This window comes from Artemia sp. Qi Xiang Cuo, chromosome 16, assembly GCF_049724085.1.
Source record: "Artemia sp. Qi Xiang Cuo chromosome 16, ASM4972408v1, whole genome shotgun sequence".
Taxonomy (NCBI): domain Eukaryota; kingdom Metazoa; phylum Arthropoda; class Branchiopoda; order Anostraca; family Artemiidae; genus Artemia; species Artemia sp. Qi Xiang Cuo.
The window spans coordinates 41,966,355-41,993,637 of NC_142809.1; the positions used below are offsets into that span (position 1 = coordinate 41,966,355).

At 32.8% G+C, this 27,283-nt stretch overlaps 1 protein-coding gene across 1 annotated transcript in view; it reads right to left on the reverse strand.

The window, feature by feature from the left end:
* Window positions 1–27,283, reverse strand: part of LOC148942921 (kynureninase-like) — a 168,129-nt gene that overhangs the window by 32,078 nt on the left and 108,768 nt on the right. The window contains exon 5 of the mRNA XM_089102125.1: window positions 3,604–3,778. Within this exon, the coding sequence (XP_088958251.1) occupies window positions 3,604–3,778 (175 nt within the window). The remainder of the gene's footprint in view (window positions 1–3,603; window positions 3,779–27,283) is intronic.

Here is a 27,283-nt window from a genome sequence, read left to right on the forward strand (position 1 = left end):
CTGTCTATGTGGCCTATTGGGGTTGAGCCGCTTCTAAATAATCACAATGTAATGCAGCCGGAAAAACTTTCCATTCCAGAGGCCGGTCCAGGCATGCTATATCTGTAGTCAACCTAATCTGCCCAATTCTTTCCTAGGTAACGTTCATTTTTAATAGACCGCCTGTCTGGTAGAATTGTCGCCTTCATTAGCAGTCAGCGTACATACAAGGTCCATGATATCACAAACACTTGTCCTGTTCCTAATCTAGATTATCTGCTAGTTAGGAACTCTTAAATTCGAACTGATTCAAATGACGACAAATCCGATAGTGTTTTCGCTTTAAGTGGGCATAAACTAACCCACTGTCTTAAGGAACCCGAGAGAGGTTCCCATTAGTGTATAATAGTGGGCGACTTCAACTATAATTCAGATTTGGATATCAGTGTCCAAAACAGTCGTTGTTATATTCTATTAAGTATACAAGAGAACTGCTTTAATATTTACCGGAAACACCAAAATTTTTCGTATATCTATAAATCTGATTCTACATCCAATCTCAACCACACAGATGCTTCTAGTTCTTTGCCAGTTGTGGGGGTTTTTGTTATTCTAAATGGGTTTTCTTAGGATCATTTCCCAGTTCAGTACATTATCCGTAGGCTATTCCTGTTATCTACGAGAAATTATTTACCAGTTCTTAATCAAAGGTTGCATAAGACTCTAGTTTGGTATAAAAATCATACAGACAAGTTTTACGAATTTACTGATGTTGTTTTGTCAAAAATCCACTTGCTGCTTGACATAATTAAAAAATTCTCTCATCGTGATGAAAGAAATTAATGTCTAAGTTTCTATATTTACTACGCTGAACTGACTCATGCTCTTCTGTCTGCCGAATCCCAAGAAATATCCAAATCTCTTGTCAGATAAAAAACTTAAGAAAAAGGATAGTCTTCTAGCCCTTTGTCACAATTAGCATGCGACTGAGCTAGCTTCTGGTACAGGAAGTGGAAAGAATGTGGTAGACCACACTCAGGAGTAGTTAAAGAGATTAGAGTTGCAACGAAGCGTAGGTTTTGGAAGGAACTTGCTCGTCACCGTGTGAAGTTGAAATCAGAGCTTTCTGAATAAGTCATTAAAAATCCTAATTTGCTATGGAAAAAGTTTCATAAGAAAGAGTCAACAGATCTCAAGTCAGATATCCCATGTTTAGCATGGATAAACTATTACCCTGATGTGTTTTCCACCTCAAAACAGGATGCTTTACATTTCTGTTCATGAAAACCTTTCATTCCTCCTCTCATTAATTCTTGATAGAGATTTCATAATTACCCAATTATAGGTTACGTCTGCAACCTGATAGTTAAAAAAGAAGAAATCGGCTGGTACTGACCGTGTAGCCGCTTTTCACCTTCGCCATTGGAGCCGGACTTTCTTTGAACACCTAAATCTTCTTTTTCAGAAGATCTGCACCGCTGGAATTGTACCATGGGCATCCAGTACTGGGTTGCTTATGGCTGTCCCGGAGAAAGGAAAAATTACTTCAGAATGCGCTTCGTTTAGACCGATCACAGTAGCACCAACGTTTTTCAAAGTCTTCGAACGTTTTTTCATTGATGAATTCCAGGAAAAATGCTGGACTCCCCTTCCCAGTTTGGGTTCCAGAGGGGTCTTGATTATGGCCAAGCCATTTCTGTCTTCGGCTTTAGTTTTTATTGACGATCATGAATCGAATGAATTAGTAGGTATAGGTCTACATGACATCCGTCTTGTATATGAATTACCTGTTCACAGTGCACTCAGTCTATGTTTGCAAAAGAGGCGCGTACAAAAAGGCTACCGACGACTTATACAAGACATATATCACCGTCTACAGGCTAAACTCCGACTCCATAATCTTAGTCAAAGCGTCACTGAATGTATGCATGACATAATGTTGTCTTACTAAGATTATTTTGCAGTCCCCGTAAAAACAAAGGCTTGAAGAGGATCAGCCATATTTCTTGGTGCCTTTAATCCCTATGTAATTGAGACAAAACCTACAATTGAGACATCATACGGAGTTCTGGGCGTAAACGTTCCAATCATAGTCGATGACATTTGGAGCACTAGCCGCTCAGTTGAAGGTACAGAGACCACCTTCTCCACACTACAATCCAAGTCAGGTAACATTGGTCTCTAATTTAGTCCCCAGAAGTCAGAGATTCTTCTGTTCAACTGGTACCTGAAAGGGGTCGCGTTTATGAGGCTGGGAAAACTATCTGTAGCACCTGTCTCGAAAATTATTTACCTTGGTTTACCAATTGGAAAGGATCTAAAGACCAAACACTCCCTTCTTGATGATCATCTCAGTAAACGCCTGGATTTTGCTTATAGTAGAGTAGTCTCATCTAAAATCTATTTCAACTGTTTAATTTTGTCTCGGCTTTATAAAGCAGTATCCCGTCCCCATTTCATGTATTTAAGCCCGTTTCGGATAATTTTTCCCGAGCCAGAGAAAAGGAAGCTCAGATTCATATTTTTTAAGTATATAAAGTCCTTGCTTCGGCTCCCACCGTAGACAAAACATTTTCACATTGTTAAAACTTTAAAAATTGTGGACCCGACAGAAGCTATAGCTGAAAAAATTAAACTGTACAACAAGAAAATCTCTTACCAACATTGGTACCGTTTGCTAAGGCTGTAAATCGCTATCCATTTAATTTTATTTGCACGTCTCTTGTCATATTTAGTCTTTTTACCATCTCTTGTCACATTCAATCTAGTTAATTGAGTCCGTTGACTTTGACTTGGAGTTATCAATTAATTTGCTGTAGGTTGGGTCTGTTAATTTGAAGTTATCAATAACATTGCTTTTGTTCCTTCAGTATCGAAAGTTTAAAAAGTAAAATTCTCTACGTACCTGCTGTTCAGTGTATAACAAAGGTTTTGTGCCTCATCTTTGTAATTTGTTTGATTCTGTGTATCGTCTTGGAATTTGGTTTTTGTGTGTTTTTTTTCTTTTTTAGTGATGCTCTGTCTTTTGTACCTTTTTTTGATGGGTAATAAATAAATAAATAAAAATAAATATATATATATATATATATATATATATATATATATATATATATATATATATATATATATATATATATATATATATATATATATATATATATATATATATATATATATATATATATATATATATATATATATATATATATATATATATATATATATATATATATATATATATATATATATATATATATATATATATATATATATATATATAAATATTGGGGAGTAATAAATTGTATAATGATTGGGGGGTAAAATAAAAATCGGAACTTCCATGTCGTAATTTTATGATGTTTTTCAGTTTTTTAGTGTATCACCTAAAACTGTATATTTCCTAATTTAACGTTATCATATCGTTAAATCTGTCCTTAAACACTTTTGAAATGGTGCTGCCGAAAGAAAAAGATTTATCACTAAACAGCTTCATAGTTTGCTATAACATCTTTCTGTGACAACCACCATTGGCCTTCAGTAAGCCGACAAACATGGTTTAGCATATGTGATAAAAAATTTTCTTTACCATAAAGTTAGGGTAAAATAGAAACATATAGCAATTACCTGTGTAATACTGGACTCCTGAAAGCATTACCAGTGCTACAGAATCCCCTTCTTCTTGAAGAACTCGTAAAATATCTTCGGTTCTAATTATATGCTCCCCTTTTCTTGGTGTACAAGTGATGAGCCCATCATTTGGATTTACATTGTGTAGTTTCATTTGCGACACGACTGCATACTAATAAAAAAAATGTGCAATGACAAATTTAAAAAACTTCAAGTCATTCGGTAAATTGAGTAGCCCTTAAGAAGTGAGCCACAGCCATGTGATAACAGTAGTTTGCTTTTCTCTCATTTTTAAACAGCATAAATAACACCAGATAAATTGATTAATGTCTTCAGGTTATTTGCTAAATTGTTATGTATTCTTCCAAAATCAATTAAGATCAGTAATTAACTAGATTGATTTAGTCGTAATTTCCATAATATTTCTTGACGCTAACTTTTTTCTTCTTCTTTTACTGCTACTACTGCTACTAACAACTCACCACAGAACTAAGCCACCTGAGGCCAACACAGCTAATCACGCTCCTCCTCCTTCCCAATCTATTCAAAGGCTCCCTCTTTACACCCTCTCAAAAAGTTCCCATCTCCTTTAAATCTTTCTTTATGACGTCTTACCAACCCAGACGAGGACGACATGCTTTGCGTTTAGCCCTAGACGGTTGGCCAAAAAACACAATCTTCGTAAATCTGTCATCCTTCATCCGCACAACGTGGCCTAGCCACCTCAACCTTTCTTTCATTGTGGCCATCGAAAGCGGCACCGAACCACATTTTTCGTACAGTATGTCGTTTGAAATAAGGTCAGTCAGCCCGGTACCCAGAGCAATCCGTAGGCAGTTTCTCTGGAAAAACAACCAGCAATTCTTCATCTGTTTTTCGGAACGCCCATGCTTCAGAACCATACTTGACTACTGTCATCACTGTAGCTTCTAATATTCCAATCTTCGTTTGCAGACTTATCTTCATTGTCTTCCAAACTTTTTTTTTTAACTGTGAAAAAACACCCTGAAGCCTTGGCTATTCTACTTTTAACACCTTCACTGCTCCCACCATCTCCACCAACAATACTACCAAGGAAAGTGAAGCTCCCCACTTGATCAATCTTTTCATTACCCAAAGTCACCTTTTCATCCTCACTTATTTTTAGCGTTAATTACTTAGTCTTCTTAACCTTAATTTTCAAACCTATTCTAGCACCCTTAACTCGCATAACCTCTAAAAGTTCATTCATTTTGCTCACACTATCTTTTATGATGCTTAAATCATCAGCATAATCCAAGTCCAGGAGACTTTTTCCTCCCCATTTGATTCCGTGGTCTCCCATTACCTTTCCTGTGCTCCTCAAGACAAAATCCATCAAGATAATCCATATAAATGGGGATAGAACACAATTCTGCTTAACCCCTGATTTAATACAAAACCAGCTGCTAGCCTCATTTCCTGCCTTAGCTGCAGCAGTGTTATTCTCGTAGATAGCACAAATTACTTTAATGTATTTGTCTGGTATACCATAGAAGGATAAGACCTTTGCTAAAGCTGTTCTATCAACAGAATCGAAAGCTTGCTCATAATCTATAAAACTGAGGAACAAAGGTGTTTGACAACTCAGGCACTTCTCAATTATTAACCTAAGAGAGAAAATTTGGTCGACACATCCTCTATATTTTCTAAACCGCACTGTTCTTCTCTTAAGACTTTGTCTAGGGAATCTGTCAGTCTAAAAAGTATCATATTACTAAGTAATTTGCTACCTACAGAGACCACACTAATGCCTTGATAATTACCACACTTACTTTTATCACCTTTCTTATAAAGCGGCTTAATTAAGGTGTTCCTAAGATCGTTAGGTACTTCCCCTTTTTCAAAAACTATATTAATAATCTTCAGTAACTTATTTCTAACCTCCGAGCCACCACATTTAAGAAACTCATTTACCATCCTATCAGCACCTGTAGCCTTATTATTTTTTAATCCCTTTAGTAATGTCGCTAATTCCTCCTCGCAAAACAAATCTTCCTTCACATTCAAGATATCACAAACTTTTTCATTTTCCTCTTTATCTTTTCCTGCAGCTCTATATCGGTTTAGCAAATTCTCAAAATGTTCTGCTCATCTCTTTTCAATTCTTTCCTTATCGCTTATTATGGCCCCATTCCTATCTTTAACTGGGCCAAGTCCAGACTGACTACTCCCTCTCAGATGCTTTAAATTTATGAGCTTCTAAGTGAACATTTCCTTGTAATATCCAATTTTTGCATAGAAACTGTAGAATACGGGGAAAAAATTAGAATTTATGATTCGTGGTTTTCTCTATAGATGTTGTTGATGAGAAACGACCTATTTCCATGACAAATTCAGAAAACTAGCTTCTAAGTTAACATTTCATTGTAATCTCAAATTTTTGCAAAGAAACTGTAGAATACGGGAAAAAAATAGAATTTTATGATTCGTGGTTTTCTCTATAGATGTTTTTGATCAGAAACGACCTATTTCCATGACAAATTTACCTAGCTTCTAAGTGAACATTTCATCGTAATCTCAAATTTTTGCAAAGAAACTGTAGAATACGGGAAAAAAAATAGAATTTTATGATTCGTGGTTTTCTCTATAGATGTTGTTGATCAGAAACGAGCTATTTCCATGACAAATTCAAATAGCTTCTAAGAAAACATTTCATTGTAATCTCCAATTTTTGCAAAGAAACTGTAGAATACGGGAAAAATAGAATTTTATGATTCATGGTTTTGTCTATAGATGTTGTTGATCAGAAACGACCTATTTTCATGAAGAATTCAGAAAACTAGCTTCTAAGTGAATATTTCATTGTAATCTCCAATTTTTTGCAAACAAACTGTAGAATACGGGGGAAAAATATAATTTTATGATTCGTGGTTTTCTCTATAGATGTTGTTGATCAGAAACATCCTATTTGCATGACAAATTCAGAAAACTAGCTTCTAAGTGAACATTTCATTGTAATTAATTAAAAAAAACTTTCCCAAAAATAAGTTTTTCAAAGAAAAGGAAAGGCCATTTTAAACTTAAGCTCAGGAGATATAAATACCTGTTAAAATTCAAACGCAAAACGACCAGAAATTACTATTAAAGAATAAATGAATCCCATAACAAACAGAAATTAAATAAACAATCATAGCAAAAACATACAACAAGTAATAATATAAATGAATAAATAGATCGTAAAGAGAGTAATTCTTAGATTGAATATTAAAATCTAGCTTAGAACGAAGAGAAATATTTTGCTATTGAAGTATAAATGAAACTTAAAACGAACAGATATTAAATAAACAATCAATGCGAACAAAACATACAATATATATTAATTTAAATGAATAAATAAATCTTAAAACGAGTGAAACTTAAATTGAATATGCAAATCTAGTTTGAATCGAATAAAAATAACTACAAACAAGAGTTTGGGTATCGTCTCACTGCAGAAGCCTAAAACCAACTGCGTCATTGGCGCTTTACTGAAAACAATTCTTTGAAATATTTTCACTTTTGTGACTTTAAGAAATCAAAAATTTATTAAGATTTTAGGGAATAAATATAAGCATATATATATTAAATTGACACTGCATATCTTTTTTTCAGTAAACTCATTTTAATTTTTTTTCAATAAAGTACAAATTATATTCTGGCTTTTGGAAAGAATATGGGTTTTGAACCTTACTCACAATAAGTTATTCTCGTTAATCTAACATCTATTTTAATTTTTGTTCCTTTTTGGTTTCATTTATTTATTGATACTGATTTGGGGTTGTTGTATGCTTGGTAGATTATATGATAGTCCGGACGCCAGGTGTTGAAAATGTGAACCATACCACGACGGAATGGGGCTGCTACGAGAATTATCCTACCCTCAACCCCCTAAGTTGACCATACGGAATCAAAAATACCAATGGAACTTACTTGCGAGTGGTGGAACGCTCCGAAACTTGACATTTTATTATATTTTGGTGTTTCATGCAAGAAAATACATGTTCCACAAAGTTTGAGGTTCCACAAACACGATTAGTTAAAAAAATGGCACAGTTAAAAAAAAATGGCAAAACTTTATGAGTCTTGAACAGTCTTGGAAAGTATAAACAAAATCAAATTGAATATTAGATATATAATGACATTAATTGTTGAAAGATCAATCAGTTCAAGTTTTTTTTTCACTGTAATTTTTATTTTCATTTTCAATGCTGTAAGAACTGGAAAATAATAAATTTGTAATATACGAGTAATTCGTTTTCAGTGAAGCACCAACGACGCAGAAGGCTTTAGGTTTTTACAGTTAAAGAAGGGGGCAGTATCCAAATTTTGCTTGTAGTGAAACTATATTTGTCTTGACAGATCTTGAAAAGAACTAATAAATTAAACTGAATATTTGATGCATAATGATATCAATTGCTAAAAGCTCGTCAGTTCAAAATTTTACTGTAATTTTAATATTTATTTTCAATATTAAGTACAAAAGGAAACATTTGTAATATAATTCGTTTTCAGTAAAGCGCCAATGACGCAGTAGGTTTTAGGCTTCTGCAGTGAAATGATACCCAAACTCTTGTTTGTAGTTATTTTTATTCGATTCAAACTGGATTTGCATATTCAATTTAAGTTTCACTCGTTTTAAAACTTATTTATTCATCTACATTAATATATATTGTATATTTTGTTTGCATTGATTGTTTATTTAATTTCTGTTCGGTTTAAGTTTCATTTATACTTTAATAGCAAAATATTTCGTTTCGTTTTAAGCTAGATTTTCATATAAAATTTAAGCATTACTCGCTTTAAGATCTATTTATTCATTTATATTATTAATTGTTGTATGTTTTTAGTTATGATTGTTTATTTAATTTCTATTCGTCTTGTGTTTCATTTATTCATTAATAGTAATTTCTGGTTGTTTTGAGTTTTATTTTTAACAGGTATTTGTATCTTCTGAGGTTAAGTTTAAAATGGCCTTTACTTTTCTTTGAAAAACTTATTTTTTGGAAAGTTTTTTTTTAATTAATTTTTGTTCGTTTTTGATTGTAAAAAGTTTCAAGTTTTTTTGGGCATGGGGGGGGGGGTGCGTACTGTCCGATTATTCTTGAATTTAAAAAGCAGATCTAGAACTTTCACTTTAAATCCAATGAGGCTTTTATAAAAGTCTATACGATTACCTCTTTGATAAAAACCTTATATATGAACAATAGACAGCTTGCATAACTTGTGGACAGCGATTGACAACAATGAATAGATTGAAAAAATAGCTCCAATAAGGGGGTTTAGACCATTTCACCTACTGACGCAAAGGGATCACGACTGTTTGGAATTGACCTTAATAGGAATTTGTGTGCCAAAGCAATTTTGCATCCATCACAGAGTATGTATTTTAACCTTATAATTGGATAATTATAATAGATTTCCTATGTGTTCTTCCCATACAAAATCCCTTCCCATAAGTTATAAACCCCCCTTAATAAGTTATACCCCAGGGCATAACTTAAAACACCTACCCCTGGGCTCTTGGGGGCTGTATCAACTCCAGAGTTATTGGTATAAGAACTTTGAAGTATGTTAGAAAAATGTCGATCTCAAAATTTTTATCCGATGTATTGAGGGCGCGGAGAAGGCAGATGGGTTAGTTGGCCTTCAACTTTTTTTAAATCTTAAAAGGGGAACAAGAACTTTCAATTTCCAATCAAACGACCCCTCGCTAAAGTTTATACGAGCATCTTTCCATAAGAAATAATATGGAGGATTCGGAGAATCCTTAAATTACAACCCTTGCCCTGAGGGCTTTGTGGGAGTTGTAATCCTCAAAGAACTAATTTCCCGAACTTAAAATTACGGTTAAAAAATGACTGTCTTAAAATTGTGACTGGATGTGTTTGGGGAAAAGGTGGGTGTGAGAGGGGGGCTAGTTGCCCTCATATCACTTTCGACTATTACAAAGGGCGCTAGTCCTCGGAATTTCTAATCCAATGAGCCTTTTTTGAAGTTTCTACGACACCGCCTTCTATAAAAACCTTATATGCCCCCAGGGCATAAAGTAAAACCCTTACTTTGAGGGTTGTGGGGGATTATCCTCCTCAAAAACATATTTTCTATCTGGAAATCAACTACGCTGAACAAAATGGCTATCTCAAAATTTTGATTGGATGTGTTTGGGGGAATGATGGGCGTGGGGGGGGGGGGCTAGTTGCCCTATAATCAGTTTCGACTATTAAAAAGGGCACTAGCCCTTTGAATTTCCAATTGAATGTGCCTGTTTTGAAGTTTTTACGATAATGCTTTCCATAATAACCTTATATGCCCACAAGTCATAACATAACCCTCGCGCCGAAGGTTGTGGGGGAGTTTACTCCTCAAAAAAATATTTTCTATCTGTAAATCAGCTACACTGAACAAAATGGCTATCTCCAAAGTTTGATTCGAGGTGTTTGAGGAACTGATGGGCGTAGGGGGGGGGGCTAGCTGCCCTCCAATAGCTTTTGACCATTAAAAAGGGCACTATACGTTTGAATTTCCAATTGAATGAACCTTTTTTGAAGGTTCTACGACAACGCCTTCTGTAAAAACCTTATATAACCCCAGGGCATATCTTAGAACCCTTGCCCTGAAGGTTCTGGGGGAGTGTCCTCCTCAAAAACATATTTTCTATCTGGAAATCAGCTACACTGAACAAAATGGCTATTTCAAAAGTTTGATTGGATGTGTTTGGGGAAATGATGGGCGTAGGGAGGTGGGGGGGGGGGGGCTAGCTGTCCTCCAATCTCTTTCGACTACTAAAAAGGGCACTATCCCTTTAATTTCCAATCGAATGAGCCTGTTTTGAAGTTTCTACGACAACACCTTCTATAAAACCTTATACGCCCCCAGGGCATAACTTAAAACCCTTGCTCAGAGGGTTGTAGGGGATTATCCTCCTCTAAAATATATTTTAAATCTAGAAATCAACTACGCTGAAAAAAATGGCTATCTCAAAATTTTGTTTGGGTGTGTTTGGGGTAATGAGGGGGGTGGGGGCGGGCTAGTTGCCCTCCAATAATTTTGGAATATTAAAAAGATCAATAGCCCTTCAATTTCCAATCGAATGAGCCTGTTTAGAAGTTTCTACGACAATGGCTTCTTTAAAAACCATATATGCCCCCAGGGCATAACTTAAAACCCTTGCCCTAAGGGTTGTGGGGGAGTGTCCACCTCAAAAACATATTTTCAATCTGGAAATCAACTACGCTGAACAAAATGGCTATCTGAAATTTTGATTGGATGTGTTTGGGGAAATGATGGGCGTGGGGGGATGGGGGCTAGATACACTCCGATCACTTTCGACTATTAAAAAGGGCATTAGCTCCTTAATTTAGAATCGAAAGAGCCTGTATGGAAGTTTTTACGGCAACGCCTTCTCTAAAAACCTTATATGCCCCCTGGGGATAACTTAAAACCCTTGTCTTGAGGGTTTTGGGGGGGTATCCTCCTCAAAAATATATTTTCTATCTGTAAATAAACTACGCAGAATAAAATGGCTATCTCAAAATTTTGATTGGATGTGTTTGGGGGACTGAAGGGCGTGAGGGGGGGGGGGGGCTAGTTGCACTCAAATTAATTTCGACTATTATCCAATCATTTTCGACTATTAAAAAGGGCACTAGAACTCTCGATTTCTAATCGAATGAGCCCCCTTTGAAGCTTCTACGACGACCCCTTCCATATGAAGTGCCTCTGGGGAAAAAATAAATAAATAATAATAAAACATTGGAGCCGTATGGCCTTTACTATAGGCAACGCAACAGCGTTGCCTCTGATCTCCAAGTTTTTTGCATAGAAACTGTAGACTACGGGAAAAAATAGAATTTTATGATTCGTGGTTTTCTCTATAGATGTTATTGATGAGAAACGACCTATTTCCATGACAAATTCAGAAAACTAGCTTCTAAGTTAATATTTCATTGTAATCTCCAATTTTTGCAAAGAAACTGTAGAATACGGTGAAAATAGAATTTTATGATTCGTGGTTTTGTCTATAGATGTTGTTGATCATAAACGACCTATTTCCATAAAGAATTCAGGAAACTAGCTTCTAAGTGAATATTTCATTGTAATCTCCAATTTTTTGCAAACAAACTGTTGAATACGGGGAAAAAAATTAGAATTTTATGATTCATGGTTTTGTCTATAGATGTTTTTGATCAGAAACGACCTATTTCCATCAAGAATTCAGAAAACTAGCTTCTAAGTGAATATTTCATTGTAATCTCCAATTTTTTGCAAACAAACTGTAGAATACAGGGAAAAAATAGAATTTTATGGTTCGTGGTTTTCTCTATAGATGTTGTTGATCAGAAACATCCTATTTCCATGACAAATTCAGAAAACTAGCTTCTAAGTGAACATTTCATTGTAATCTCCAATTTTTTTGCATAGAAACTGTAGAATACGGGAAAAAAATAGAATTTTATGATTCGTGGTTTTCTCTATAGATGTTGTTAATCAGAAACGACCCATTTCCATAATAAATTCAACTAACTTCTAAGTAAACATTTCATTGTAATCTTTAATTTTTACAAAAAGACTATAGATTACGGGAAAAAAATAGAATTTTATGATTCAGGGTTTTCTCTATAGATGTTGTTGATCAGAAACGACCTATTTCCATCAAAAGTTTAAAAAACTAGCTTCTAATTGAAAATTTCATTGTAATCTCCAATTTTTTGCAAGGAAACTTTAGAATTCGGGAACAAATAGAATTTTATGATTCGACCGCTTTGGATAAAAAAAAGAGCCATTTACGTGAAAACTGAACAAATATTTTTTTTTTTAGCTGTGAACTCTAGGTTTTATGCACTTTTTGTATTTGAAGAGTCATATCTAGTGAATAGGAGGTTTTATACTTACCCTCGTAATTGACATGTTTTATATACCATACCGAAGCCTAGTTTTATTTGAAAAAATATAATTTTATGATTCATGGTTTTCTCTATAGACGTTGTTGATCAGAAACGACCTATTTTCATGACAAATCCAACTAACATCTAAGTAAACATTTCATTGTAATCTTTAATTTTTGCAAAAAGACTATAGATTACGGGAAAAAACTTGACTTTTATGATTCGTGGTTTTCTCTATAGATGTTGTTGATCAAAAACGATCTATTTCCATGAAGAATTCAACTAACTTCTAAGTAAACATTTCATTGTAATCTTTAATTTTGGAAAAAAGACTATAGATTACGGGAAAAAAATAGAATGTTATGATTCAGGGTTTTCTCTATAGATGTTGTTGATCAAAAACGACCTATTTCGAAGAGAAAGTCAGAAAACTAGCTTGTAAGTAAACATTTCATTGTAATCTCCAATATTTGCAAAGAAACTGTAGAGTTCGGGAACAAATAGAATTTTATGATTTGATCGCTTTGGATAAAAAAAATGAGCCATTTACGTGAAAACTCGACAAATAATTTTTTTAACTGTGAACTCTAGGTTTTATGCACTTTTTGTATTTGAAGAGTCATATCTAGTGAATAGGAGGTTTTATACTTACCCTCGTAATTGAAATGTTTTATATACCATACCGAAGCCTAGTTTTATCTGAAAAAATAGAATTTTATGATTCATGGTTTTCTCTTTAGATGTTGTTGATCAGAAACGACCTATTTCCATGAAAAATTCAGAAAACTGTTCTTCTCTTAAGACTTTGTCTACGGAATCTCTAAGTCTAAAAAGTATCATATTACTAAGTAATTTGCTACCTACAGAGACCAGACTAATGCCTTGATAATTACCACACTTACTTTTATCACCTTTCTTATAAAGTGGCTTAATTAATGTTTTCCTAAAATCGTTAGATACTTCCCCTTTTTCAAAAACCATATTCATAATCTTCAGTAACTTATTTCTAACCTCCGAGCCACCATATTTAAGAAACTCATTTACCGTCCTATCAGCACCTGAAGCCTTATTATTTTTTAATCCTTTTAGCAATGTCGCTAATTTCTCCTCGCAAAACAAATCTTCCTTCACATTCAAGATATCACAAACTTTTTCATTTTCCTCTTTATCTTTTCCTGCAGCTCTATCTCGGTTTAGTGAATTCTCAAAATGTTCTGCCCATCTCTCTTTAATTCTTTTCTTATCGCTTATTATAGCCCCATTCCTATCTTTAACTGGGCCAAGTCCAGATTGACTACTCCCTCTCAGATGATTTAAATTTAAGAGCTTCTAAGTGAACATTTCCTTGTAATCTCCAATTTTTGCATAGAAACTGTAGAATACGGGGAAAAAATAAGAATTTATGATTCGTGGGTTTCTCTATAAATGTTGTTGATGAGAAACGACCTATTTCCATGACAAATTTAGAAAACTAGCTTCTAAGTTAACATTTCATTGTAATCTCAAATTTTTGCAAAGAAACTGTAGAATACGGGAAAAAAATAGAATTTTATGATTCGTGGTTTTCTCTATAGATGTTTTTGATCAGAAACGACCTATTTCCATGACAAATTCACCTAGTTTCTAAGTGAACATTTCATCGTAATCTCAAATTTTTGCAAATAAACTGTAGAATACGGGAAAAAAATAGAATTTTATGATTCGTGGTTTTCTCTATAGATGTTTTTGATCAGAAACGACCTATTTCCATGACAAATTCACCTAGATTCTAAGTGAACATTTCATCGTAATCTCAAATTTTTGCAAATAAACTGTAGAATACGGGAAAAAAATAGAATTTTATGATTCGTGGTTTTCTCTATAGATGTTTTTGATCAGAAACGACCTATTTCTATGACAAATTCACCTAGCTTCTAAGTGAACATTTCATCGTAATCTCAAATTTTTTGCAAATAAACTGTAGAATACGGGAAAAAAATAGAATTTTATGATTCGTGGTTTTCTCTATAGATGTTTTTGATCAGAAACGACCTATTTCCGTGACAAATTCACCTAGCTTCTAAGTAAACATTTCATCGTAATCTCAAATTTTTGCAAATAAACTGTAGAATACGGGAAAAAAATAGAATTTTATGATTCGTGGTTTTCTCTATAGATGTTTTTGATCAGAAACGACCTATTTCCATGACAAATTCACCTAGTTTCTAAGTGAACATTTCATCTTAATCTCAAATTTTTGCAAATAAACTGTAGAATACGGGAAAAAAATAGAATTTTATGATTCGTGTTTTTCTCTATAGATGTTTTTGATCACAAACGACCTATTTCTATGACAAATTCACCTAGTTTCTAAGTTAACATTTCATCGTAATCTCAAATTTTTGCAAATAAACTGTAGAATACGGGAAAAAAATAGAATTTTATGATTCGTGGTTTTCTCTATAGATGTTTTTGATCACAAACGACCTATTTCTATGACAAATTCACCTAGCTTCTAAGTGAACATTTCATCGTAATCTCAAATTTTTGCAAATAAACTGTAGAATACGGGAAAAAAATAGAATTTTATGATTCGTGGTTTTCTCTATAGATGTTTTTGATCACAAACGACCTATTTCCATGACAAATTCACCTAGCTTCTAAGTGAACATTTCATCGTAATCTCAAATTTTTGCAAATAAACTGTAGAATACGGGAAAAAAATAGAATTTTATGATTTGTGGTTTTCTCTATAGATGTTTTTGATCAGAAACGACCTATTTCCATGGCAAATTCACCTAGCTTCTAAGTGAACATTTCATCGTAATCTCAAATTCTTGCAAATAAACTGTAGAATACGGGAAAAAAATCGAATTTTATGATTCGTGGTTTTCTCTATAGATGTTGTTGATCAGAAACGAGCTATTTCCATGACAAATTCAACTAGCTTCTAAGTAAACATTTCATTGTAATCTTCAATTTTTGCAAAGAAACTGTAGAACACGGGAAAAATTGAATTTTATGATTCATGGTTTTGTCTATAAATGTTGTTGATCAGAAATGACCTATTTCCATGAAAAATTCAGAAAACTAGCATCTAAGAGAATATTTCATTGTTATCTCCAATTTTTTGCAAAGAAACTGTAGAATACGGAAAAAAAATAGAATTTTATGATTCGTGATTTTCTGTATAGATGTTGTTGATCAGAAACATCCTATTTCCATGACAAATTCAGAAAACTAGCTTGTAAGTGAACATTTCATTGTAATCTCCAAGTTTTTGCATAGAAACTGTAGAATACGAGAAAAAAAATAGAATTTTATGATTCGTGGTTTTCTCTATAGATGTTGTTGATGAGAAACGACCTATCTCCATGACAAATTCAGAAAACTAGCTTCTAAGTTAACATTTCATTGTAATCTCCAATTTTCGCAAAGAAACTGTAAAATACGGGAAAAATAGAATTTTATGATTCATGGTTTTGTCTATAGATGTTGTTTATCAGAAACGACCTATTTCCATGAAAAATTCAGAAAACTGTTCTTCTCTTAAGACTTTGTCTACGGAATCTCTAAGTCTAAAAAGCGTCATATTACTAAGTAATTTGCTACCTAAAGAGGCCAGACTAATGCCTTGATAATTACCACACTTACTTTTATCACCTTTCTTATAAAGCGGCTTAATTAAGATTTTCCTAAGATCGTTAGCTACTTCCCCTTTTTAAGAAACCATATTCATAATCTTCAGTAACTTATTTCTAACCTCCGAGCCACCATATTTAAGAAACTCATTTACCATCCTATCAGCACCTAAAGCCTTATTATTTTTTAATCCTTTTAGTAAAGTCGCTAATTCCTCCTCGCAAAACAAATCTTCCTTCACATTCAAGATATCACAAACTTTTTCATTTTCCTCTTTATCTTTTCCTGCAGCTCTATTTCGGTTTAGTGAATTCTCAAAATGTTCTGCCCATCTCTCTTTAATTCTTTCCTTATCGCTTATTATGGCCCCATTCCTATCTTTAACTGGGCCAAGTCCAGATTGACTACTCCCTCTCAGAAGATTTAAATTTATGAGCTTCTAAGTGAACATTTCCTTGTAATCTCCAATTTTTGCATAGAAACTGTAGAATACGGGGAAAAAAATAAGAATTTATGATTCGTGGGTTTCTCTATAAATGTTGTTGATGAGAAACGACCTATTTCCATGACAAATTTAGAAAACTAGCTTCTAAGTTAACATTTCATGTAATCTCAAATTTTTGCAAAGAAACTGTAGAATACGGGAAAAAAATAGAATTTTATGATTCGTGGTTTTCTCTATAGATGTTTTTGATCACAAACGACCTATTTCCATGACAAATTCACCTAGCTTCTAAGTGAACATTTCATCGTAATCTCAAATTTTTGCAAATAAACTGTAGAACACGGGAAAAAATAGAATTTTATGATTCGTGGTTTTCTCTATAGATGTTGTTGATCAGAAACGAGCTATTTCCATGACAAATTCAAATAGCTTCTAAGAAAACATTTCATTGTAATCTCCAATTTTTGCAAAGAAACTGTAGAATACAGGAAAAATAGAATTTTATGATTCATGGTTTTGTCTATAGATTTTGTTGATCAGAAATGACCTATTTCCATGAAGAATTCAGAAAACTAGCTTCTAAGTGAATATTTCATTGTAATCTCCAATTTTTTGCAAACAAACAGTAGAATACGGGGAAAAAAATAGAATTTTATGATTCGTGGTTTTCTCTATAGATGTAGTTGATTAGAAACATCCTATTCGCATGACAAATTCAGAAAACTAGCTTCTAAGTAAACATTTCATTGCATTCTCCAATTTTTGCCAAGACTCTGTACACAGTTTCTTGGCATTTCATTGTAATCTCCAATTTCATTGGATTCCCCAAGTTTCATTGTAATCTCCAAGTTTTTTGCATAGAAACTGTAGAATACAGGAAAAAATAGAATTTTATGATTCGTGGTTTTCTCTATAGATGTTGTCGATGAGAAACGACCTATTTCCATGACAAATTCAGAAAACTAGCTTCTAAGTGAATATTTCATTGTAATCTCCAATTTTTTGCAAACAAACTGTAGAATACGGGGAAAAAATAGAATTTTATGATTCATGGTTTTGTCTATAGATGTTGTTGATCAGAAACGACCTATTTCCATGAAGAATTCAGAAAACTAGCTTCTAAGTAAGCATTTCATTGTAATCTCCAATTTTTGCCAAGAAACTGTAGAATACGGGAAAGAAAATAGAATTTTATGATTCGTGGTGTTCTCTATAAATGTTGTTAATCAGAAACGACCTATTTCAATGACAAATTCAACTAGCTTCTAAGTGAACATTTCATTGTAATCTCTAATTTTTGCAAAGAAATTGTAGATTACGGGATAAAAATAGAATTTAATGATTCATGGTTTCCTCTATATATGTTGTTGATCAGAAACGACCTACTTCCATGAAAAATTCAGAAAACTAGCTTCTAAGTAATCATTTCATTGTCATCTCCAATTCGTGTAAGGAAACTGTAGAATGCGGGAAAAAATAGAATTTTATGATTCGTGGTTCTCTCTATAGATGTTGTTTATCAGAAACGAGCTATTTCCATGACAAATTCAACTAGCTTCATTGTAATCATCAATTTTTGCAAAGAAACTGTAGAATACGGGAAAAATTGAATTTTATGATTCATGGTTTTGTCTATAGATGTTGTTGATCAGAAACGACCTATTTCCATGAAGAATTCAGAAAACTAGCTTCTAAGTGAATATTTCATTGTAATCTCCAGTTTTTTGCAAACAAACTGTAGAATACGGGGAAAAATAGAATTTTATGATTCATGGTTTTGTCTATAGATGTTGTTGATCAGAAACGACCTATTTCCATGAACAATTCAGAAAACTAGCTTCTAAGTAAACATTTCATTGTAATCTCCAATTTTTGCCAAGAAACTGTAGAATACGGGAAAGAAAATAGAATTTTATGATTCGTGGTGTTCTCTATAAATGTTGTTGATCAGAAACGACCTATTTCAATGACAAATTCAACTAGCTTCTATCTGAACATTTCATTGTAATCTCTAATTTTTGCAAAGAAATTGTAGATTACGGGATAAAAATAGAATTTAATGATTCATGGTTTCCTCTATATATGTTGTTGATCAGAAACGACCTACTTCCATGAAAAATTCAGAAAACTAGCTTCTAAGCAAACATTTCTTTGTCATCTCCAATTCGTGTAAGGACACTGTAGAATGCGGGAAAAAATAGAACTTTATGATTCGTTGTTTTCTCTATAGATGTTGTTGATCAGAAACGAGCTATTTCCATGACAAATTCAACTTGCTTCTACGTAAACATTTCATTGTAATCTCCAATTTTTGCAAAGAAACAGTAGAATACGGGAAAAATTGAATTTTATAATTCATGGTTTTGTCTATAGATGTTGTTGATCAGAAACGACCTATTTCCATGAAGAATTCAGGAAACTAGCTTCTAAGTGAATATTTCATTGTAATCTCCAATTTTTTGCAAACAAACTGTAGAATACGGGGGAAAAAATAGAATTTTATGATTGGTTGTTTTCTCTATAGATGTTGTTGATCAAAAACATCCTATTTCCATGACAAATTCAGAAAACTAGCTTCTAAGTGAACATATCATTGTAATTTCCAAGCTTTTGCATAGAAAATGTAGAATAAGAGAAAAAATAGTATTTTATGATTCATGGTTTTCTCTATAGATGTTGTTGATGAGAAACGACCTATTTCCATGACAAATTCAGAAAAGTAGCTTCTAAGTGAACATTTCATTGTAATCTCCAAGTTTCTGCATAGAAACTGTAGAATACGAGAAAAAAATAGAATTTTATGATTCGTGGTTTTCTCTATAGATGCTGTTGATGTAAAACGACCTATTTCGATGACAAATTAAGAAAACTAGCTTCTAAGTTAACATTTCATTGTAATCTCCAATTTTTGCAAAGAAACTTTAAAATATAGAAAAAATAGAATTTTATGATTAACGGTTTTGTCTATAGATGTTGTTTATCAGAAACGACCTAATTCCATGAAAAATTCAGAAAGCTAGCTTCTAAGTAAACATTTCATTGTCATCTCCAATTCGTGTAAGAAAAACTGTAGAATACGGGAAAAAATAGAATTTTATGACTAATGGTTTTGTCTATAGATGTTGTTGACCAGAAACAATCAATTTCCATGACATATTCAGAAAACTAGCTTCTAAGTTAATATTTCATTGTAATTTCCAATTTTTGCACAGAAACTGTAGAATACGGGAAAAATAGAATTTTATGATTCATGGTTTTGAATATAGATGTTGTTGATCAGAAACGACCTATTTCCAAGAAGAATTCAGAAAACTAGCTTCTAAGTGAATATTTCATTGTAATCTCCAATTTTTTGCAAACAAACTGTAGAATACGGGGAAAAAATAGAATTTTATGATTCATGGTTTTGTCTATAGATGTTGTTGATCAGAAACGACCTATTTCCATGAAGAATTCAGAAAACTAGCTTCTAAGTGAATATTTCATTGTAATCTCCAATTTTTTGCAAAGAAACTGTAGAATACGGGGAAAAAACTAGAATTTTATTATTCATGGTTTTTTCTATAGATGCTGTTGATCAGAAACGACCTATTTCCATGAAGAGTTCAGAAAAGTAGCTTCTAAGTGAACATTTCATTGTAATCTCCGAGTTTTTTGCATAGAAACTGTAGAATACAAGTAGAGAAGGGGGTACCAGCCCCATCACTACATAATTTATGAATGTTTTTATGGTTTTTGTCACTGAGAATGAAAAAACAGGATTTTTCTCACTTTGATGTATTTTCATGGTCGATTTATTTCTTGTTTCCAGGAGAATTGTCTCCGGGCGAAGTTTGCACATGCGCATTAACGGTGGGGGAAATGTATTGATCTATAACTCGTGACTGGACACCATATATGGGTATAGAATACCAACCGAACACCATGCTGTCATAAAAACTTGACTCTAATGTCGAGCAGGACTCCATTTATTCATGGTTTATTAATGTCTAATGGATGATGTCAAGGTCGATTTATTTGTTGTTGTTGCTGTTTGGCCAAGTGTAATGACACTGGGGTGGTGATTTACATAATCGTTAGGGCGAATGTATTGATCTAGGGGAAGTGGATTTCCGAGAACTTGATTTACATAATCGGTGGGGAGAATGTTATGATCCAGGAATAGGAAACAGGAAGTACATGCCTCGTTCTAAGCCAATCAGAGAGTCGGTTACATCTAATTATAAACCAATCGGAGACTCGCTTTCAAATGGTTTACCCCATTACATAGCAATTCGCCCTTGAGATTTAATATATAACGGACAAGCGTTGTGATTAAATTATCATATAGTTCCAAGACAGAATGGATAGAGCACCTGAAATTATTGATGAGCTAGAAGCCTTGGATACAGCGATTAACAATGTGAGTTCTGTTTTAGTACATTTTCATTTTTTTATTTTCAAAATAAAATTATTTTCCTTGGTCACCCTCCAGTATATTCAGGTAAATCCCCCCCACTCTAATACAAACTCCACCATGCTATCTTTATAGTCGTTAGAAGACTATAAAATATGCTCTTTTTAACCATGTAAACCCCAATCCTCCCTTCCCCCACCCCCTCCCCCTGCTTATGACTTTAATTCTTGCAATAGAAATAATTCTGTTTTGAATTATCCCTTTGACAGGCAACTTCCGTTAACTCTTAGCGATTAATCCGCCCGCTAATTTGGCATAAACATATTTTCCGCAATGATTTAATTGGCTTTCACCCTTTTTTAAAACACATCCGCTTTTCTCAATCCATTACGGGTAACGATTTAACCAAAGGGATGTTCAACAGATCAAAAAGGATTGTTTTTCCCGTCAAAATAAAACGGTTTCAAGCAAAATGAGATTACAATAATTAAGCTCATGAGTTCACAACCTGTATGGAAGAATGAAATGCTTTCTAAAAAAAATGAATGCTAACAATTATTTTTAGGACATTATGCAAAAAGAAGGAAGGGGCCATGCCTCAATTCTACTGCCATCATTGAAAAGTGAAAAAACAAAAGTGTTTCTTCACGTCATGCAGTAAGAGAGTCGGGGATTTCTAAGAAAAATATAGCTTTACTATGTCTAAATTAACTACCATTTACATATAAGATCGTAAATTTAGGCCTATAAGCTGCTGGGTTAACAACCTTTTTTCTATTTTAAAGCCTATAGACGGGAACATTAAAAAAAAAATTCCCAAATGGTAAAAAAAGAAACATTGATTTCTATCCTAAGGCTTAAGAATAATGTTTGTCAAGGTTTATTTTTCTCAAAAGTTGTGCAATAAAAACAAATGATTTCCATGCATAGCATATTTCTCGTAAAATTTTACCTTTTGCTTTGATTTTTTGGCTTAGGGGAGAGGGCTTCTTTGTGATAAATGGTTTCTAGACAAAATTATGGTTATGGAGAAGAGGACTCCAGAGGAGGATGGAGTGTCTTTAAGGGACGGAGGACAGTTTTTTGGTCAACAACTCAACATTAACTTTTTTTTCCGCTGTTATATTTATAATTTATTTTTCTTTATGCAAAGCAATGATTTTTAAGTGTAGATTCAATGTTATCCAACCTCATTAAGTGAAAATGATTTATTCTAAAAAAGTGAGCTGTATTTGTTAGAGTTTCAGAAACATTACATATTTATTTAATTTAAGCCCTTTTTTTCAGATATAATAATGTTTGGTGTGATTGACACAGAATATATTGGTGTGAAATATTCCTCAACTGGCATTATTTTCGAAGCAGCTTTCTTACTCCTAGACAATCAGCGACGTGAAATTTATAGCTATAAATGGAACGTCAGATACAATATGTATAAGTACGAGAAAAAGAGATGGAGTCTAACATTAAATTTTATAAATCGAAACGGCTTTTATTTTAAAACCATAAGACCACGTAAGGAAAATGGATATGAAATAAAACATTTACAAGAGGAAATTAAGGAAATATGCAGTTTTTTTGGTGTGCAAGCTGTTTATGTTAAGGGAAACGTGCCAACTGATAAACTCTTACTAGAAAAATTTGATAAAAACATAGCATTATTCAATTTAGAAGACTTCAAATGTTAAAAATACCTGCATTCAGTACATGACTCGGAAGATGAAGTTAGATATTTCACTCAATGGATACCGGAAAAGATCCATGACAAGGAAAGATGCATCAGATATCCAAAGACATAAAATCTTGTTCTTCCTCATATCAAATGGATTAAGCCCTCATATGAAATGGATTAAGCTTCTTTTTTTTTAAATATGTTATTATGTATTTTTTCAAATGTTTTTAAATATGTTTAAGCAATAAATATCTCTAAGCCTCAACTGTTTTTATTCTTTAGAATAATTCATCGCCATGAAAATTATACTTTCAGATTCAACATGCCAGGGAACACACTTTCCAGTTCAGCATGTTGGAGAACCCTAATTACTCACCACTATAAAGGTAAGTTAATTTTAAAAGGTTAAAGAATTTTTCTGAAATCACACTTTCAGATTCGTCATGTCAGGGAACACACTTTCAGATTCAGCATGTCTGGGAGCACACTTTCAGGTTCAGCACGTTAGAGAACCCTAAATGATAATTTAACTCTAAAGGATTAAAGAATTTCTCTGAAATCCCACTTTCAGATTCAGCATGTCAGGGAACACACGGCTGAAACTCTGTGGTCGTTATAATATACAAGTTCCATTTGAACAATGTTTTGAGGTCCCCTAGCCCAACCCCAAAGGACCCCGACGCCCATACCCCAACCCCGAAGGAAGCCCCCGATCCCCAAAGGCTCCAAGGCCCCCAAAGGCCCCCCGGTCCCCCAATGCTCCCCAAAGGGCACCCGAGCCCCCAACGGCCCAAAGGCCCCCGACACCCCCAAAGGCCCCCCACTCATTTTTTAATACTTTTTATGTGCACTTGAGACATAGAAGCCCCACATTTCAAAAGGCGTTATTATATCTTTTCAGAACAAGTTCCTTTCTTAATATTCCCTCCTAAACCCATTTTACAAGTTGATGTACTCATCCTTTTCACCACAACTTTACCTTACGACTTTTTGAATACCCCAACGTCAAGCAGTACTTTTCAATAGGCTTTTTTATATTATTTCAGAACAAGATCTTTACGTAATGTCCCTCCTAAACCAATTTTACAACTTGAAGTACTCATCCTTTTCAACCACAACTTTACTTTATGGCTTTTTGAATATCCCATCACCATGCAATACTTTCAAAAAGCTTTTTTATTAAATGTTTACTGAACACAAACAAATTTCTCTTAGAAATAATATTTTTCTTCAGTGATAACACTTTTTCTCTTCGAACTAGCAAATTTTCTGTCAAAGATCCCAAATTTTTTCTTAGAAGTAAAATTTTTTAATTGTGATAACAACTTTTCTGTCAGAAGTAGCAAGTTTTGCTTAACACTAACAAACATTCTCATCAAAGTAACAATATTTTACCTTAATACTAACATACTTTTACAGAACACACACAAAGTTCTCTTAGAATTAATATTTTTCTTCAGTGATAACACTTTTTCTGTTCGAACTAGCAAGTTTTCTACCAAAGATACCAAATTTTATCGTAGAAGTAACATTTTTAATTGTGATAACAACTTTTCTGTCAGAAGTAGCAAGTTTTGCTTAACTCTAACAAACCTTCTCATCAAAGTAACGACATTTTACCTTAATACTAACATACTTTTACTGAACACACACAAAGTTCTCTTAGAAATAATATTTTTTATCAGTGATAACCCTTTTTCTGTTCGAACTAGCAAGTTTTCTACCAAAGATACCAAATTGTTTCATAGAAGTAACATTTTTTTGATTGTGATAACAACTTTTCTGTCAGAAGTAGCAAGATTTGCTTAACACTAACAAAAATTCTCATCAAAGTAACGATATTTTACTTTAATACTAACATACTTTTACTGAACACACACAAATTTCTCTTAGGAATAATATTTTTCGTCAGTGATAACACTTTTTCTGTTCGAACTAGCAAGTTTTCTGTCAAAGATACCAAATTTTTTCTTAGAAGTAAAATTTTTTGACTGTGATAACAACTTTTCTGTCAGAAGTAGCAGGTCTTGCTTAACACTAACAAACCTTCTCATCAAAGTAACGACATTTTACCTTAATACTAACATACTTTTACTGAACACACACAAATTTCTCTTTGAAATAATATTTTTCATCAGTGATAACACTTTTTTTGTTCGAACTAGCAAGTTTTCAGTCAAAGATACCACATTTTTTCTTAGAAGTAACATTTTTTGATTGTGATAACAACTTTTCTGTCAGAAGTAGCATGTTTTGCTTAACACTAACAAACATTCTCATCAAAGTAATGATATTTTACCTTAATACTAACAAACTTTTACTGAACACACACAAATTTCTCTTAGAAATAATATTTTTTGTCAGTGATAACACTTTTTCTGTTCGAACTAGCAAGTTTTCTGTCAACGATACCAAGTTTGATCGTAGAAGTAACATTTTTTGATTGTGATAACAACTTTTCTGTCAGAAGTAGCAAGTTTTGCTTAACACTAACAAACACTCTCATCAAAGTAATGGTATTTTACCTTAATACTAACATACTTTTACTGAACACACACAAAGTTCTCTTAGAAATAATATTTTTTAATTATTATAAAACTTTTTATGTTCGAAATAATATATTTTCAACCAAATATACCAAGTATCTTCGTTGTAGTAACATTTTTTGAATGTAATAGAAACTCTTAGGACTGAAGGAAAAATTCCTGTTTGACAATAAAAGAACTTTTAATCAAACGAATGTTATTTTACATTAATACTAACATACTTTTAATGAACACACACAAATTTCTCTTAGAAATAATATTTTTCGTCAGTGATAACACTTTTTCTGTTCGAACTAGCAAGTTTTCTACCAAAGATACCAAATATTTTCGTAGAAGTAACATTTTTTTATTGTGATAACAACTTTTCTGTCAGAAGTATTAAGTTTTGCTTAACACTAACAAACACTCTCATCAAAGTAATGCTATTTTACCTTAATACTAACATACTTTTACTGAACACACACAAATTTCTCTTAGAAATAATATTTTTCATCAATGATCACACTTTTTCTGTTTGAACTAGCAAGTTTTCTACCAAAGATACCAAATTTTTTCTTAGAAGTAACATGTTTCGATTGTGATAACAACTTTTCTGTCAGAAGTAGCAAGTTTTGCTTAACACTAACTAACATTCTCATCAAAGTAATGATATTTTACCTTAATACTAACATACTTTTAGTAAACATGCACAAATTTGTCTAAGAAATAATATTTTTTGTAAGTAATAAGACGTTTTCTGTTTGAACTAACATGTTTTCTGCCAAACATACCAACGTTTTTCTCATAAGTAACATTTTTTGATTGTGATAACAACTTTTCTGTCAGAAGTAGCAAATTTTGCTTAACACTAACAAACATTCTCATCAAAGTAACGATATTTTACTTTAATGCTAACATACTTTTACTGAACAAACACAAATTTCTCTTAGAAATAATATTTTTCGTCAGTGATAACACTTTTTCTGTTCGAAATAGCAAGTTTTCTACAAAAGATACCAAATTTTTTCTTAGAAGTATCATTTTTGATTGTGATAACAACTTTTCTGACAGAAGTAGCAAGTTTTGCTTAACACTAACAAACCTTCTCATCAAAGTAACAACATTTTACCTTAATACTAACAAACATTCTCATCAAAGTAATGTTTTACCTTAATACTAACATACTTTTACTGAACACAAACAAATTTCTCTTATAAATAATATTTTTTGTCAGTATCACTGACAAAAAATATTATTTATAAGAGAATTTTTTTTTCCTAGTAAGCCTAAGTACGCGCGCGTACGTAGGCTAACCTAACCTAACTTGATCTATCCTAACCTAACCTAACCATACTCGCCGGAAAATCCCCCCATTTCGACTTTGTACCATGCTTTAGTTAGGTTAGGTTAGCTTATCATGAGCGCTCATGATAAGCTAACCTAACCAAACTTAAACATGGAGAAATGTTTACTAGCTAACCTAACCTAACTTAGCTAACCTAACCTAACTTAGCTAACCTGACCTATCTTAGCTAACTTAACCTAACCAAACACCAACCCAGACATGTAAACAAATAGATTCAGACATAGAAACGAAAAATATTATTTCTAAGAGAACTTTGTGTGTGTGTTCAGTAAAAGTATGTTAGTATTAAGGTAAAATGTATTTACTTAGATGAGAAGGTTTGTTAGTGTTAAGCAAAACTTGCTACTTCTGACAGAAAAGTTGTTATCACAATCAAAAAATGTTGCTTCTACGAGAAAAATTTGGTATCTTTGGTAGAAAATTTGCTAGTTCGAACAGAAAAAGTGTTATCATTGATGAAAAATATTATTTCTAAGAGAAATTTGTGTGTGTTCAGTAAAAGTATGTTAGTATTAATGTAAAATATCATTACTATGATGAGAATGTTTGTTAGTGTTAAGCAAAACTTGATACTTCTGACAGAAAAGTTGTAATCGAAATCAAAAAATGATACTTCTAAGAAACATTTTGGTATCTTTGGTAGAAAACTTGCTAGTTCGAACAGAAAAAGTGTTATCACTGACGAAAAATATTATTTCTAAGAGAAATTTGTGTGTGTTCAGTAAAAGTATGTTAGTATTAAAGTAAAATATCGTTACCTTAATGAG